The sequence below is a fragment of the Vicugna pacos genome, chromosome 6 (genome assembly GCF_048564905.1).
Source record: "Vicugna pacos chromosome 6, VicPac4, whole genome shotgun sequence".
Lineage (NCBI taxonomy): Eukaryota > Metazoa > Chordata > Mammalia > Artiodactyla > Camelidae > Vicugna > Vicugna pacos.
Genome location: NC_132992.1, coordinates 86,232,243 through 86,248,486, shown reverse-complemented (window position 1 = coordinate 86,248,486; position 16,244 = coordinate 86,232,243). Strand labels below are relative to the sequence as shown.

The 16,244-nt window shown below is 54.8% G+C and overlaps 2 protein-coding genes across 4 annotated transcripts in view; one reads left to right on the top strand and one right to left on the bottom strand.

The window, feature by feature from the left end:
• Positions 1-481: 481 nt before the first annotated feature.
• On the bottom strand, positions 482-10,205 carry CCDC197 (coiled-coil domain containing 197). Of its 2 annotated transcripts, XM_072963639.1 has the most exons (8): positions 10,178-10,205; positions 9,240-9,491; positions 7,911-7,993; positions 6,267-6,445; positions 4,757-4,867; positions 3,936-4,070; positions 3,615-3,731; positions 482-733 (listed from the first exon to the last, which is right to left on the bottom strand). In XM_072963639.1, the coding sequence occupies exons 2-8, from the start codon at positions 9,344-9,346 to the stop codon at positions 530-532; spliced, it is 936 nt and encodes a 311-aa protein (XP_072819740.1). In that variant the 5' UTR covers positions 9,347-9,491; positions 10,178-10,205; the 3' UTR covers positions 482-529. The 2 variants fall into 2 exon arrangements, with proteins under 2 accessions (XP_072819740.1, XP_072819741.1); XM_072963640.1 differs by lacking the exon at positions 3,615-3,731.
• Positions 10,206-10,262: 57 nt separating this feature from the next.
• Positions 10,263-16,244, top strand: part of ASB2 (ankyrin repeat and SOCS box containing 2) — a 54,048-nt gene continuing 48,066 nt past the window's right edge. The window contains exons 1-2 of one of the 2 annotated variants that reach the window (XM_072963633.1): positions 10,263-10,431; positions 11,118-11,249. The gene's annotated coding sequence lies outside the window, so the exon portion shown is untranslated. Of the gene's footprint in view, positions 10,432-11,114; positions 11,250-16,244 lie in introns of both variants that reach the window. The other variant, XM_072963634.1, reaches the window with a different exon arrangement.

The window sequence follows — 16,244 nt, the reverse complement described above, 5'->3', positions numbered from 1 at the left end:
CCTCAGGTGGGCAGAAGGCGCTGACTGGTATTCAGCTTCTGGGAGCCAGTGGTGAGATGCCCCTCTACAAACTGAGCGCCCCCGTCTAGTGTGGGCAAGGCCAGCTCCATGCCTCCCATGGCTCCAGGTGGCTCTTTGTGAGAGTTCCTGTGACTCGGGCATTCCCAATAGACGGGCATTTATCCAAAGCTCCTTGGTCTCAGACAAACCCACTGGGGACAGTGAGAATTGCAGCCCCGGCTTCTGGGTGCAGGTCTTCCCCCTTGGACTTCCCACCCGGCTGCTGTCTCAGGAACCTCCCTCTCTCTTTCCCCTACAGTCCCAGACAGACCTCACCTTGACCCCTGCCAATCCCCCAACGCGGGAAACAGCATCCCCTCAATCCCAGCTGGCCCCAGGATCCTGGCCGCCCTCTCTCTGCCCACAGGCTGGCTCCTACCCACTTCGGAGCGCTGGCGGTGAATAAAGGGGGCCACGCAGGTAAGGAGATGGTCGTGATGCTGGCAGGGTTGTGTGGCCGCGGGCTGTGTCAGTACAGGCCGGAGCGTTCTGAAATCTGGGTTCTGGGAAAGGGGGTTTTGGGGATCGAATCTGGACTCTTTGAATATTTCCTGAAGGGTCTGGGGTAACTTCTGAGGCCCTGGTCCTTGGGATTGTCCCCTGACCAGCACACTCTGGGTCCCTTGAGCAGTGAGATAAACTTCACAGTCTCCATTTTGTCCAACATAAATTCCTGGGAGGAAAAAGAAATCTCTCTCACCTGCCTGTGCTCTGGCCCCTGAACGCCACTTCCTAGGGACCAGAGCACCATCAAAAGTTGGCCTGCATCTCCTTTAGCTTTCACAAGGGCCCTGTGAAGAATGTTGTATCAATGCCAAATGGCAAATGAGCAAACAGGCTCAGAGAGGTTAGGTGACTTGCCTGAAGCAACACAGCCCAGCAGTGGCAGAGCTGGAAGATTCAGAGTCCAGTCCTTGTGTGGCTTTCTGAATGTGGTTGCCTGCCTCTTCTCACTGCTTCTTCCAAGAAGCCCACCCTGTCTGCCCCAGGCTCCCTCTCTGAGGGGCATTCATTTCTTATGGGCCAGGTGACCTTTACCTGCCCCCACCTCCAACTCTTTCCCCGGCACAACGCTGAGCCGTGAGGGCGACTCCAAGTCTTGACGGAGTGATTGTTGAGGGAGATCTTTGGGACCCCCTGACATCACTGGGTAATTTCTTTCTTTTTCTTGGGAAGAAGATGAAATGAATGCACTATTTAGACAAATAAGCTCAAACTCATACGTTCATCACTCGTATCACAACATGAAGGAGTTATGCCCCAGGGGATGCCGACTACACAGCGCTCAGTGTGAATGGGGCCCCCGGAGCCGAGCCCTGGAGGAGGGTGCCCCTGACACTGCCTGTGAGATTCTCGTGAGAAGTTCTTCTCGGATAAGATGCAGCCTTGCTCATGGCTGACGGTCTCTGCTGGACAACACTGGACTGGGGACTTGCCCCGCGGTGTCCCAGAGGCGCTAAGAATCTTGAGTTTGAACAACTCCACTGAACCTGCCTCCAATGAGGAAGCAAGTTATAATTTAGGATGGAGCCAACGCTGAAGACGGCAGACAGGAGCGGGTAGAAATGATGGGTCCTCGTGGTGCTACTGAGCCTTGGGTCATGCCGGGCCTGAAAGCCACCCGGGCACTGAACTTCCACTCACGATGCCAGACATGCTGTTACAACAGTCAAACAACCTCAGAAAGGAAGACCAAGGCTGGGAGACTCACTTTCCAATGACAGAACTTACTACAAACCTGCAATAATCAAGATAGTGCGGTATTGCGAGTCCAGAAATAAACCTTCATATATACAGTCAGTTGATTTTTGACAATGATGAGGAGATAATTCAATGAGGAAAGAGTAGTTTTTTCAGCAAATGGTACCAGGACAACTGAGTATCTTCATGCAAAAATGAATTTGGACCCCCTGTATTATACCATATACATAAACTAAAATGGATTATAAAATGAAATACTGGAACAAAAACTATAGACTTCCTAAGAAGACTTAGGTGTAAATCTTCATGATCCTGGATTAAGCAATAATTTCTTGGATATGATGTCTAAAGCTCAAGTAACCAAAATAAAAATTTATAAATTAGGTTTCATCAAAATTGAAATCTTTGTGTTTTAAAAAGACACCATCAAAGTGAAAAAACAACCTACAGAGTGAGAGAAAATATTTTCAAATCACTTATTTGATAAGAAACTTGTATCCAGAATATATAAAGGATATTTAGAACTTTACAATAAAGAGACAAACAATCCAATTAAAAATTGGGCAAAGGGTCTGAATAGACATATCTCCAATGAAGATACACAAATGGCCAATAAATACAAGAAAGGATCACCAGGGAAATGCAAATCACAATGAGAGACCACTTCACACCCACTAGGATGACTAGATTACAAATGACAGACAATACCAAGTGTTGACAAGGATGTGGAGAAATTGGAACCCTCATACTTTGACCATAGGATTGTAAAATTACGCAGCCACTTTGGAAAACAGTTTGGCAGTTCCTCAAAATGTTAAACATAGAGTTATCGCATGAGTCAGAAATGCCACTCTGAAGTATGTACCCAGGATAACTGAAAAGATATGTTCACACAAAGACATGGGCACAACTGTTCATAGTGGCATTATTCAGCTAGCCTCAAAAGGAAAACAACCCAAATGTCCATCAGTTGATGAATGGATAAACAAAATGTGGTCCATCCATACAATGGAATATTATTCAGTCATAAGAAGGAAGGACGTATGAGTCATGCTACCATGTGAGTGAAACTGGAAGACATTATGCAAAGTGAAAGAGGCCAGATATAGAATGTATTCTGGGGAGGTGATGAAAAGATTCAGGGGTTAGTCACTAATGATGGTTGTGCAATTCTGACTGTACCGAAAACGCTGAAGTGTGCACTTTAAAAGGGTACGTGTTAGGGTATGTGAATTTTGTCTCAGTAAAGCGAATATTACAGATAAACCAGAGATGCTGTCGGTGGAAGCTGATCTGATCCCATGTCTTGCATTCCTGCAGCACCAGAATTATGACTGCTAGGGGTTTGGTCCTGGTGGGGACCTCCCCAGTGAGAAGGGGAAGCTCAGTGGACTTGATGAGAGTCTGAAGTTAAAAATGAGGACCCCGCATAGAGGCTCCCTCAGTTCCTGAAATGCCCCTTCTGGTGTAAACGTGGAAACACATCTGTGTGCATCTTGGTGTGTTTGCAGGTGTGTCAGTGTATGTTTCACGTAGGGTATGCAGAGAGCCCACATGAGTGTACACCCCGTGTGTGTGTGTGTGTGTGTGTGTGTGTGTGTGAATGTGTATGTGTGATGTGCCGGGATGGGGCTACACATTAAGACCAGGCAGGGCAGGAGTGAGTTTCTTTACAGCCCTCTGACCCTGCACCCAATTGATGCTCATTACAAGTTTGTCCAGAAGCTAAAAGAGACCCTGACACCCAACTGCACCCACGCAGGGCCAGGCAGCTGCGGAGGGAGGGGCTGACAGGACAGCTAAGCAGGACAGGTTCAGGCGGGAGGTCAGCCTGGGGCAGCGGAAGCCCTCACCTGGATCAGGTCGAGCTGGGAGAAGAGGCCCATGCTCTTGGGCACGCCGCGGGCAGGGGAGCAGCACTGCTGGGCCATGTGGTTGATGGCCACTTGCATGTGGTTGAGCAGCTGGTTCTGCAGGAGGAGAAGGCTCAGGCCCTCTCCCAGAATCCCCCACCCCCTGTCCCCAGCTCCCTCAGGCCAGAGCAGCCTCCTGGAGCCAGGATCCCCCTTCTCATCCTGGTCTGTGCTCCACACCCAAAGGGGCTTGGATGAGTCCCCACCCTCCTCGGGGCCAGAGCATCCTTCCCTGCAAAGGAGGACACTGGACCGACTAACTTTCCAGAGGGTCCTCCCGGCTGCGGACATCTGTGGTCTACACCCAGGGAAGGGGCCAGAAGAGGGCGTGGAGGAGGGCCGGCTCGACTGCAGGCCCTCAGGGCTGTGATCAGCTGCAGCAGCCTTGCTTTCCACCTTAAAGAGAAAGACCAAGAAAGGGCTCTATAAACTGTGGCCAATCCAGCTCCCTCCCTCAACCTTCAGCAGCCCACAGACCCCAACCCTCATGACTTTCAAACTAGGAGCCCACGGAGCCTGAGAAGGTCCCACATTCGCTGACTGCACCCTGCCCATGTGAAAGGCGCAGCCTTGTGTGCCAGGCCTCGCTCCCCCGTGTCCTCCCAGCAGCCCCTGGGGCCGAAGGAGCCCAGGCTGTGGTATGGGAAGGACCCGGGGGTCTGAAGAGTAACTGGTCCACAATCCTAAGGCCAGTAAGAAGCAGCTCAATGGATTAAGCCCAGCAATCCTGGCCCCTGACTTCAGCCCTGACTTGTTCCTTCTAAGCATCACTCTTCTCATCTGTGAAATAGGTATGAATAAGAATCAACCAGTATTTACAAGTGCACGTGCTAGGCCCTGGGACTGGACTGGGGATCCCAGCTGGTTCTTGGTAGAGCTCAGTCCTTAACTATCAGTGGCCTCAGTTCTCCCACCTGTGAAGTAACAGCATCTGCCTCATTTGAGAGAAGCCCTTTGAACGCTAGCAGCCAGCAGGGAGGGGTAAGTGGGGTGTGTGTGTGTGTGTGTGTTTGTCGGGGGCCGATGATCATTGAGGAGATGGCAGCCCCCAGCCCCCGCCCCAGCCAGCAGACTGGACTCACATTACAGCTGCCTGTGTCCTTCTGGTAGGTGACACCACGTTCCAGCAGCTGCCACTGCTCCTGTTTGCGATGACACCTCCTCTGCAGCTGGCACAGCCGGATCTTGAGGCTCTGTGGCAAGAGGGGTTGGGTCACCTCGGTGCAGCCAATCCTCCCGCTCCGTCTGCCCTGGGACTGGTCCCGGTCCCAACGAGCTCACCGCTCAGGGCGGTCTGAGCAATGATGCAGGTGGAGGAGGGGAAAGTTCCAGGTGGTCAGGGGCATCCAAAGCACCAGGGATGCAGGAAAGGGCATGTCCAAGCCGACTGGGTTTGAATCCCAGCTCAGCCCCAGAGCCCCATTTTCCTCACCATAACCAGAGCCACCAGTCTGGACCCTTTCAGCCACAGGGTCTGTTGGGAGGACCTGGGGGGAGCAAGGCTGTGAAGAGCTGTGGCCCAGGCCTGAGGGGCTCACTCCCCGCCAGGCCCCATGGGCTGTGTTTGGAGGACACAGGATACGCACATGCCCTCCCGTCTCTAAGCCCTAGTTCCCTTACTTAGAAAATGAGAGGAGTAGCATGTCTGGGACTAACGTTTAACTCAGAATTAATAGAAATAATATTTTAATGCAATGTTTAAAAAAATCAACGTTAAGGCAAAAAAAATCCATGATGAACAAAATATAAAAAATTCAAACGCAGTTGGGATCCAACCTTGCACTTTGCACGCTCACCTCACTCACCTCCTCTAGTCTCAGCCCTAGGAATAGAAGCACCTGCCTCCAGGTGCTGGGGTGAGATTTAAATGAGATCAAGCTTATTAAGTGCTTCTCACCGGCCCTCGGTCCATGAAGGAAAAAAGGCACAAAATGGTGTAGAATTTCAGTGGTGCCACTAGGGGGCAGAGACTCGCTGCAAACACCATGCCATGGTCCTTTGCAAGAACAAACGCACCTGTCAGCCTTCCTCTCCAAGTCCCCTTCCTCTTATGTCCCCGTCCCCTCCGTGTCCCCAGGTCTCAGCTGCAGCACAAAAACTCATCCTGCCATGACTTTGCCAAGGCAGTTTCTTCTGCATAGAATGCCCATCCCTCCTGGCGAATATTCAGCTTATTACAGGATGAACCAAATAGGGTAACTTCTTGGGGCACTTAGTCACAACCACCTACTAGCTAGGCTGCGTTGCCCTCGCTTGACAGAGGAAGAAACAGAGGCTCAGAAAAGGTACAGACTTGCCCAGGGTCAGTCAGCTAGTCAGAAGCTGAGCCGGAATTTGAACCCCGGTCTGTCCGAATCCAGATCTCCTGGCTTTTCTGCCAGGAACACCTCTTAAGCATAAGTTGAGCCTCCCTCAGGAGAAACCCCGAGTCAGCCAGCAGAAGGGGAGGGAAAGGGGTACACAACAAGGATCTGGAGTGACAGCTCCTCCCCCCGCAGCCCACCCCTGCTTCCCCTCCCCCCCTCCCCCGGGGTGCAGAGGAAGGGATTCCCTGGGTCCAGGGGAAGGGGCCAGGTTTCAGGCAGCTGTTACCGGGATAAGAGCCCTGTGGCCCTCCTCTAGAGACGCCAGGCTCTGGTGGACTGCCTGGCTCATCCTGGAGAAGGCCTCCACATGCTTCTGGATGTCCTGGCTGACTGTGAAGAGCCTCCCGTAGTGCTCCACCATGGCCTCCACCAGGGCCTCCTCTGGCTCCTCCCCTTGGTTGTGGCCTATGGGGACAGCACCGAGGCAGGATTGGCGGGCACAGGATGCCCCGCCCTCACCTGCCCCTTGCGGTGATGCTAATAAGGCGGGTGGGGCTTCTGCTGTTGCTCCAGGACCCTGAAGTTGAGAGGTGCAGGTAATCCATACAAGGCTCACTCCAAGACAGCAGAACTGATCCAGCAGATGCCTGGCCCCATCGCCCAACACCCATCTCTTCAAAAGAAGCATCAACATTTGAAAGGCCACCTCAGGGCTGAGAAGGGGGATTCTGGATCTAGGCTGCCCAGTGAGGCAGGAGACTGCCGCCCAAGAGAAACTGCTGTTAGGGGGAGCCTGCAGGAAGAGGACAGGGGTCACTGCTGAACTGAGTGAGGAGGTCCCCAGTTTGGGTGGGTATTCATTTTGGATGGGTTGAACAGGGTGGAATCGCTGGACTAGGAAGGCCCCAAACTAGGAGGCTGCTAGAAGCAGCCTTGGGTGCTGGGTCTGTTTCAAGCCCTGTGTGTGACCCGGAGCCCTACCCCCTTCCTTGGCTTGGTGATCAAGGCTCTTTGGTGCTACTCAACCTTCCAATCTCACCTCCCAGCATCCTCTGCCGGATTCTGTCGCCCCAGCACGCTGGAACTCACCATTCCCAAACCCACCACGCAGGGCCATGGCTCCAGCCTACATTTGTGCTTTTCTCTCTGTCTGCAATGCTGTTCCCTTTTGCTGAACTCATTTGGGCCACCTGAGAGGCCACCTCCTCCATGAAGTCTTCCCTGATCTCCAGGGCAAAGTCACTGGGGCTCCTGCAGCTCCAGAGCACTTAGCACCGTGGCTATGAAATCAGATAGACCAGAGTCTGAGACCCAGCCCCACCACTTCCCGGCGGGGCAACCTTGGGCAAGTCCCTTAATGTCTCTGAGCCTGGATAACACACTTGTCAGAAGCTCATAAGGAGAGGTAAGAAAGATTTACTAAAGAGCCTAGCACAGAGTAAATATTTCATCAACAGCAATAGTTATTTTTATTATTGATGATGCTGAGATAATAATAATGATAACAAAAATAAAAACACATGTTTGTTTCCCCTTCCCTTTCCTCTCAAGTTTTCAGCACTGATAACAATGGATTCTGGTACCAGTTATGATAAAACACAAAAACCCATTTCAGATGTCTGTGTAATTTTAGTTCCTAACAGCAAAACTGAAGACACACGAGGAATCAGTAACAGCCGGCATTTACTGGGAGCCAGTCGGCGCCGAGCTGCTTGCTCACGAGCTGAGTTCATCCTGTCCCCAGGACTGTTGCTGTTCCCACTGTGCAGAGAAGGAAACCGAGGTGCTGAGAACTTGCCGCAGGCCTGGCCACTGGTGCAAGGCCGGCTCCGCCACCCACCCTGCAGGCGAGCTCCAGGCTCAGTAAGGTCACACGTGCCCCTGGGCCGAGGCTGGGAGGACAGACCTTCTGAGGAAGCTACATACGTACCCTTGGGGATTTTCTCAAGGACCTTGATCAGATAATCTTCAAAACGCTTGTGCTTCTCCACCTCCCTCTTCAGCCTCCTTTGCCTGTAGAGACATTTCGGTGCCGGCGAAAGCCAGGCATGAGAACGTGGTTTGGAGGCTCCCGGGTCGTGACCCCTTGTGGGGACCACCCTCTGTGAATCTGCACAGACTGGACCCATCAGTGGGCCACTGACTTGAGTCTCCACCCCATTCTACAGCTGAGTAAACTGAGCCACAGACAGGTCAGACTGATGCCTGTAGTCAGGCCACGAGGAAGGGGCCCCTGGGAGGGCAAGGCCAGGTTTTTCTAGTGTGGGGTCTACAGAGCTTCTCCTGGAGGCTGAGCAGGTGGTAGAAGGCCTAAGCTCCCAGCAGCTGGTGACCCGGCCAGGCGCTTCACCTCTCTGTGCCTGGGTGGCCCATCTGTGACGGGGGTAACCAGCCCCTTCTTCAAGGCTGGCAGGGACTGGGCCTGGGGCGCCCTGTACATCATGAGCACTCAGTCTGAGGTGGGGGCCGCAGCAGCTCCCAGAGGGGGACGGCCACGCGCTGCAGCCCAGCCATGCTTGACTGTCAAGTGGCATCACTAAGCAAGATGAGTCTCTAATAGGCTGCCCGCCCTGGGCCCATTCAAGGTCAACAGTCAAGGGCAAAGGGCAGAGTGGGATAGGGCTGTGGTGGGTATCTGAGTGACTGCTGAGTGTCCCAGGGCAAGACACTCTGCATCTCAGGCCCCATTTCCCCATCCATGCAGTCCTGAAAAAGCAGGGGGAAATGTCTTCCCGGCAAACACCACAGTGCTAAACCTTACTGGGATTGGGGAGCCCTGTGTGAATCTGATGGAAGGGTTGGAAGTTTTCTCCATAAAATTGCTCACAGGCACATCTTTTTGCATCTAATTCAGGCTTTTGCGGGCAGCCTGAAATTGAAGGCCTTCCCGGAGGACAAGGACCCAGAGTTTCCACTCGGAACCAGGGTGGCAACCCTGCAGGTTAATTTTGGAGAGGCTGAGCTGACAGGTGCAGGGAGGGCCACCCACAGCCCTGCCTTCGTGATAGGAGACTAAGCTTGTGCAGGGCCTGAGACTGGCCCGAGGTCTGAGGTCAAAGGGTGGGAGCTAAGGCCCCGTCCTCCTCACCACTCGCAGATCAGCTGCCCCTCCTGATTTACCCCCAGGCATCACTCCCCTCCATGTCTATTTCCTGGCCCAGTCTCTTCAGGCAGTTTTGCTCAGTCCCAGCCACTTAGCCCACCGCAGTGGCACTGGGGCTGAGGCAGAAGGCACAGTGGGGCCCAGGACAACTCATACTTTGCCTGGAGCTGGCAGAGTTCCTGGAGCAGCACCTGCAGGTCCCTGTCCTTGTCACTGGTATTGCTTGGGCCAGCCCTCTGGCCACTGTCCACAGCCGCCGGCATTGCCCCTCACTACCTTAGGCTGCACTGGACGATGAGGGCCACATGGGCCAGGCAGGAAGAGGACAAGTGGCCGCAGCAACAGTCAAGGCCACAACTTTCTCTTCTGAGCCTCCTGACCGTCCTCAGAAGTCAGGTTACATTCCAACTTCATAGAAAAGGAAACAGAGGTTCAGAGGGGGCCCCTGTGACCAGCTCAAGGACATACAGTGGGACTGGATTTGGACTTGGGTTTCATTAAATCCAAAATCTGGGACCTCTGAGCTGTGCCCCCAGCTCTGCAGGGATCAAATGTGCCATTCTGCAGTGGCATCAAGTCTCAAGGACGCCAAGATGCCTGGGACTTCTATGCTGGCTTCCAGGAGCATTCAGGAAAGAGTCCTAAGGTCAGAGCTGGGGCTGGTTCAGAGAGTGGCCCTCACAGGGAGAAGGCACTTAGCAATCTGCCTCTACCTACCCACCCCTCCACTCTGTTACGCATTTAACTGACACCATATACTCTGAGCTTCTACAGAGCTTATCCGGCCAGAGTGGGAGCCAAGACAGACACTTTGAATAAGCTTATGGTCAGGCTGGGAAGGTGGCCTAGTTAACAGGTAGTTTCAACACAGCCTGGCAAAGAGTTCCCGGGTCACTCGCCGAAGCCTGGTTGCTCATTGTGGCCAAAAGAAGAAAGTCTCCCTAAGCGCTGTTCATTGGCCATCCGCTGGGCCAGCCCCAGCACATGAGAGGAGCAGGGAGAGAAAGTGAGGGCTGCACGGTCAGCCCTTCCAGCTCTGAGCATCCAGCATGGGGATTTGAGCACGGGGAGGAGCAAGGGGACCATTGACTCACCCGACAGCTCCAGGAGCACAAAGTCACAGCCAGCCTGTGACATCACAATGCTGGCTCCTATCTTCACAGCATGTCCATTGCAGGATCCACTTGGGGGTGCAGGGCTCGATTCCCCACAGTCCCGTGGCCCTCCACACCCTGCCCCCTGGTTCAGTTCCCAAGGAGAAGGGGTGGAGAAGCACTGGTGACCCCAGGGAAGACGTGGGCTACTTTTGCCTTTCTTTCTAGGCTGGTCATCTTGGTCAAAGATCAAGGTGGGGGTGTTTCTTGATGTTCCCATTTTGTGAGTTTCCCAAATCCCACTGGCTTGTCCTGGGAGTCCCCCTCTTACCTCCTTTTATCTGATTTTGGGTAGCTATAGCTCGGGCACTTCCCCAGCTAGGACACTCAGCCACCATGGAGGGCTCAGCCCTGCCCGTGGCTCAGGACAAAGCCTGGCCCAGGGCAGGGGAGGGGGAAACTGAAGGAGCCTTTGGGACCTAACCCTGGGCCCTGCCCCTGCTCCTGCCTGTGGCTCGGCCCTGTTACCTGGTGTTGGAGCTGCTGGGCCTGTGCCACTGGGGGAAGCTGGGCCTGGTGCCCACCCCAATATCCCCGCTCCATTCACTGTCCAACCAGCTGACCAGGCCTTTCTCAGGGCCTCTGCAGAGGGCAGCCTGGGAAGTCACAGCCTCAGGGGGGTTGGGGAAGGATGCTGCGTGGGGAGGACCTGCAGTGAGGGCAGAGGTGGCGGCAGGTGCTGGGGCAGGGGCAGGGGCAGGGATTGGGGCCTATGCAGGGATGGAAACAGGGTTGAGGCTGATGGTGGGGTGTGAGGTCAGGTCTGTGGCTGGAGCTGGGGCAGGGGCTGGGGCTCTGACTAAGGCTGGGACAATGGCTAATCCAGAGGAACTGGGCTCACTGTTATTCTTGGACAATTCCCCCATCTCTCACTTAGCAGTTTCCCTCCTGACGCCATCAGTGGGCAATGGATTTGATCCTACTTGGCCGGGGAGTCCCTGAGAAGGTCTGTCTGCCCCTCTATGCTCCTGGAGCCCATCAAACATTTGTTGAGACCAACCAAGAAATGAAGGTGGGCAGGTTCTGGCTTTGGGTTCAGACAAGAGAAAGCTGGCACAGAGGGAGAGAAGCCCAGGGTGTAGGTCTGCCCAGAGGGTCAGAGCCTGGGGGTGGAATGGGGTGGGGAGGAGGGTGGGAGGAAGTCCCTACAGAGTGACAATGTCTGAGGTGGTTCTTGAGGACAAGAATGAGCAAGAAGAAGTAAGGTGGGAAGGGCATTCCTGGCAGAAGGAACGGCAGGGATGAAGGTTCAGAGGCACAAAGTAGCAGGCATGGACTGGGAGAACTGTAGGCAGATCCTTAAAAGCAGAAGGTGAAGGTCAGAGTGGGAATGGTTTGGGATGTGTCTGGAGAAACTGCCAACAGGGACCAGGGTATATCAGCCAGGATCTCTGGTTGCCTGCAACAGAAACCGACAGGGCTACCCTGGGCAGAGGACATCAGTGGAAAGCCATGAGGGATAAGGTAGAATCAGAGGAAAGGCTGGTGGGGAGGGCATAGCTCAGTGGTAGAGTACATGCTTAGCATGTGTGAGGTCCCAGGTTTGATCTCATTCCATTAAAATAATTAAATAAACCTAAATAACACCACCCACCAGAAAAAAAAGAAGAAGAACCCAGGCTCAGATAGGACAGGGGCTCAGGGCAGCCCTGGAGATCCAGGCAGCAGGAACTCAGGGGGATAACCCCCAAGACAAACCCTTCCAACCCCTTTCCATCATCCTCTCCATCCTCAAGAATCAAGGTCCTTGGAGAACATGCCCAATTGGCTGAGCCTGGGTCACGTGCCTGCCCCTTGGCTTGACTGACAGTCACATCATAGGATCTGCACTGAGGGCTGGAGGTTTCCCAGAGGGAATCCTGGGGCTTTTGACTCCAGAAGGGGAAATGGACACTGAGCAGGTGCTCACCGCCTGGAGGCTCGGAGAAGCCAGGCCAAGTAGTCTGGGCTTTATCCTGAAGGCACCGGACAGCTGAAGGAGTAACATGATCAGACTGGCATTTTGGAGCACGCTGTCCCCTGTCAGGTTCAGAGTGGAGGGGAGGCAGGGAGGCCAGCTGCCGCAGGGGCTCACGTTCATCAGCACACTTGTCAGCATTTTCCACGTGGGGTTTAATTTAACATGACACGTCCACAGTATCACACAGATGGAGAAACTGAGGACCAGAGAGGTTAAGTAACTTGCCCGAGGTCTCACAGCTGGGAAACTATTGAGCTGAGATATTAATTCAGGAATCAGGATTCCAGAAACTCTGGGAAGTTGAGTTGCTGGGATACGGGGGTCCTACAAGCCAAGACATAGGGTGAGGGAGGCTGCTCATGGGGAGCTTCTGTTAGTGCTCTGGGCGTCAGGCCTTCATTCACGAAAGGCGCATGACTGACCCTCCCCAGGTAAAAGCAGATGGTGGAGCAGCCGAGCAGACCCTCATGTCTTCCCAGGCTCAAATCCCCCGGTACCTCATCTCCCGCCAGCTTAGAGCCCTAAACTCCTTGACCTGGTACAGCAGGGGTGCGGGTGGCGGTTGTGGGGATGGTGGAATGGTCCGCTTCCCAGTGACAATTTTATTTTTGGCCAGAAATATCTTGCACATGGACAAGGCTGGGGGACAGACAGGTTCTGGAGATCCTTGTCCCCATCAGGCCCTAAAGAGCCCTACAGAAAGACCACCATTATTACCAGAGACTGGCACCCATGTGGGATTACTGCTGCCTGGCTCTTTGCCTGGAGTCTCTCAAAGAATTCTTAAAACAGTCTTCCAAGGGGGTGAGAGCCTTGATCCATTCTGCAGATGAGAACACTGAGGATCGATGAGGCAAAGTAACCTGTCAAATGCACACAGCTAATAGCTGTTCACAGGGCTGGCTGTGTCATTTGTGAGACCCAGTGCCAAGTGAAAATTCTGGGCACCCTGCTCAGAAAATTCGGAATTCTAAGACTGAGATGGCAGAATATAAAACCCAATAGGGAATCTCTTGAGCATGAGCCCTGCCCAGCTGTGTAGGTCCTGTACTGCTGGGATCTGAACCCAGGTCTAGGGATTCCAGAACCTGTTGTGAAACTCCACCCACTGCCTTCCAAACCCTGCCCCAGAGCCCTCCTCACTGCCCTGGTTCAACCTTTTCCTCCTCTCCCCTCTCCAGCAAGCTGCAGTGATTCAGGGAGGAGTTGTGGGCGTACCTTGAGGCTGAAATAAACTTTAGACGAGAGAAGGCTAAGGCGAGAGACGCAGGACCAGCTGGTAGGGGCCAAGGTCTCGGACCTCCCAGTGCAGCCTCTATCCCCTGGGCTTTGGGAGAGAGAAAGCCAAGGCCAAGCTCTCTGATACAGACAGCTGGGGGCCTGCTTCAAGGGCAGAGCCACAATTAAGTGGCAATAGAACCCCCTTTTAAAAAACCTTAGCAAGGACTCTTGGGGCTAGAATTTGACCCCAGGGCTTGAGTTTCACAGCACAGCAGAAGGGAAGGCCAGATCAGGCCTCCGCCCAGAATTCCAGCTCCGCCTGCTCTGCATCCCCAAATGCTCCCCAACAGGGACAAGGCCGGCCTTCTGTACCCACAGGTGATGCCCAGGATGCAGAGAGTGAGGCTCTGGAGCCAGGTAGGCCTACCAGCTGTGTGACCTTAGGACAAGTACATAACCTCTCTGAGCCTCTGTTTCCTGAAACACAAACTGGAGCTAATACAACCTGGGATTAAATGAAATAATCACATAGAGCACATAACATCATCTCACTTTTGTGAAAATAGCGTGTGCGTGTGTGTACAAAGAGGAAGGTCAAGAGGGATAGGAATAAACTTTTAGGATCTTATTTTAGGGGAATGTGAAGCCTGTTGGGGGTGAGGGGCGTGGAGCAGGGACAAGGAAGACCAGCAGGGCCTTAGTGATTCTGCTGGAATTTTGCTAAGACCTGGCACTGCTTAGATTCCCCCACCCCCACTGAGATGGCTCTCAGGTCTGTCCCTACCCTCTCCCTCCCACTCCAGCAAAAACCAGAGCAGCCCAGGGCCCAAGATGCTGGGCAGTGGCCCCTCCTCCTCTGAGGCCCCCAGCCTGGCTCCAACCCATGTCCTTGCCCTGTGTCAAGGACAGTCCCAGATCGCAGAGCTAGGACTCAACCAAGCAGGGCCTGGGACCCTCCACGGCCATCTCTGAGGCAGTTCTCCGGAGTCTGGGCCCTCCTGGGAGGGAGGACAGAGGCACTGGCCAAGGCCCCACGGTCTGCCAGTGGGGGCGGGGCCTTCCAATATCTATGAGCGTGACATCTTGGCTCCCTGCCCCAAACATGCTGGTGACGACAGGCTTTAAGGAATGTCACCGCAATGCAGGAACTGGGGTCGCTGACTGAGCAGCAGAGCTACCTGCCCACCTTGGATGCTGATCTTGCACTGATAGGTGAGAGGATAAAGGTCTGTCTCTGGTAGGCCCCAAGCCACCTCTGCAAGGTCTCCCCTACACAGTCCATGCCCTCAGCCTGGCCTGCCGACTCCTCCAGCACCACACTTGCCCTTCCCCTCCCCTGCACTCTGGCCATGCCCACCCCCCACAGGCTTCAAGACTGCAGGCCTGGGCTCCCACTGTGCTCTCTGCCTGGGATGCCCTGCGCCCACGGGTGCACCTAGACAACCTCCATCTGCTGGGACTCAGGGCAGCCTGCTCCTTTGTTGGAAGGCCTTCCCCACCCCACTCACCGCCCCCCCCCGTCCCCCACCACTCTTCCTCCCTCACTCCCACCCCTCCTCCCTCTCCTCCTTCCCCCTCCCCTCCCCCACCTCTAGGCCTGGCTCCCACAGGTAGGGGCGCACATCCAGCGGCTGATGCCACTTCTGGCTCTTAGGAGGGTTCGTGGCACTGAGTTACTGAGCACTTGCCTCCAGTACCCACTGCCCTGGACTTTCTCATTAAGCCTCACACCAGCCTGGTGAGGAAAGGGCTAGTCATGGCTCTCGACTTACAGGTGAGAACTTGGGACCAAGAGAAGGGCTGAGTCAACACCCAGCAGCTGCCAGGAGGGGAGACAAGACCGCAGCGGCCACCCGTGCGGTGCCTATGCTAACCCCACCTGGCCGCCCCGCAGAACCTGCCCGGAGGGCGGGGGCAGAGGCAGCCCAGGTCCAAGAGCGGCCAAGGCAGCGGCGTGCAGGCAGGTGCAGCAAGGCCGGGGGCCCGGAGAGCACGGGGGCTGCAGAAGGCCTGGGGCCTGAGCGCGGAGGCCTTGGAGGTCCTGCCGAGATGCCCGGGCAGCAGGCGTCAGAGACAGCCCGTTTTCATCCTCCTGGGATCCACATCCCCCAGGGGACGCAGCAGCCGTCAACACGACAGGCCCCAGACTACCTGGGTCAGAAACCAGGCCACTGGGCACCGCAGCCCGGAGATTATCTTCAGGCCCCCACCGTCCCTCTCCCGGGACGTGTGGCACAACAGAACCTGATCCCGCTGGGCCCGGCGTTGCGGCTAAATATAGGCCCAGAGGCCCTGAGAGAAGGGCGAGCCTGAGGGGCCAGCTGGCCAGCCAGGAGGGGCCACCCACAGGCCTGCATCAACAAGAAGAGTCCGCCCTCATCCCAGGAGCCCAGGGGCTGGCAGGCCGCCCCCGAGAGCGTGGCCCTGGCCGTGGGCAGATGCCGGTGTGCACCAGGTCACACGCTCTTGGGGACCAGGCCAGAAACGATGACAGTGCAGTTTGGAAGGGAAAGAACAAAGAGAGAGAGAGAGAGAGAGGAAGAAATTTCAAAAATCTTAACACATACATGGAGACAGAGACAGAAACGGAGAGAGACAGAAAATTTTTAATCTGGACCTTGTAGTAACTGAGTGAACTTGCAAATAGATCTTAAAGCCTCCATCTCCTTATGTGTGAAATGGAGGTGGCCTCATATGCCCCCCAGCATGGCGTGAGACCGCAAGGCCCACGCCTCCTGAGCCCTCACCCACCTCACTGCGTGTCCGCTCACCCCAAGGGTCCCCCAGGGCCTCCTGGAGGGTCTACCTCACGGGGGCGCATACAAG

What these genes read in the sequence shown, in the direction of transcription:
- CCDC197 (XM_072963639.1), bottom strand. Translation starts at nt 9,346, where the DNA reads ATGCCGGCGGCTGTGGACAGTGGCCAGAGGGCTGGCCCAAGCAATACC. An exon ending in CCTTGAGAAAATCCCCAAGG is followed by an intron (nt 6,446 to 7,910) that starts GTACGTATGTAG and finishes CTGTCCCCATAG; the next exon opens with GCCACAACCAAGGGGAGGAG. An exon ending in CCGGGAGGACCCTCTGGAAA is followed by an intron (nt 3,732 to 3,935) that starts GTTAGTCGGTCC and finishes CTCCTCCTGCAG; the next exon opens with AACCAGCTGCTCAACCACAT.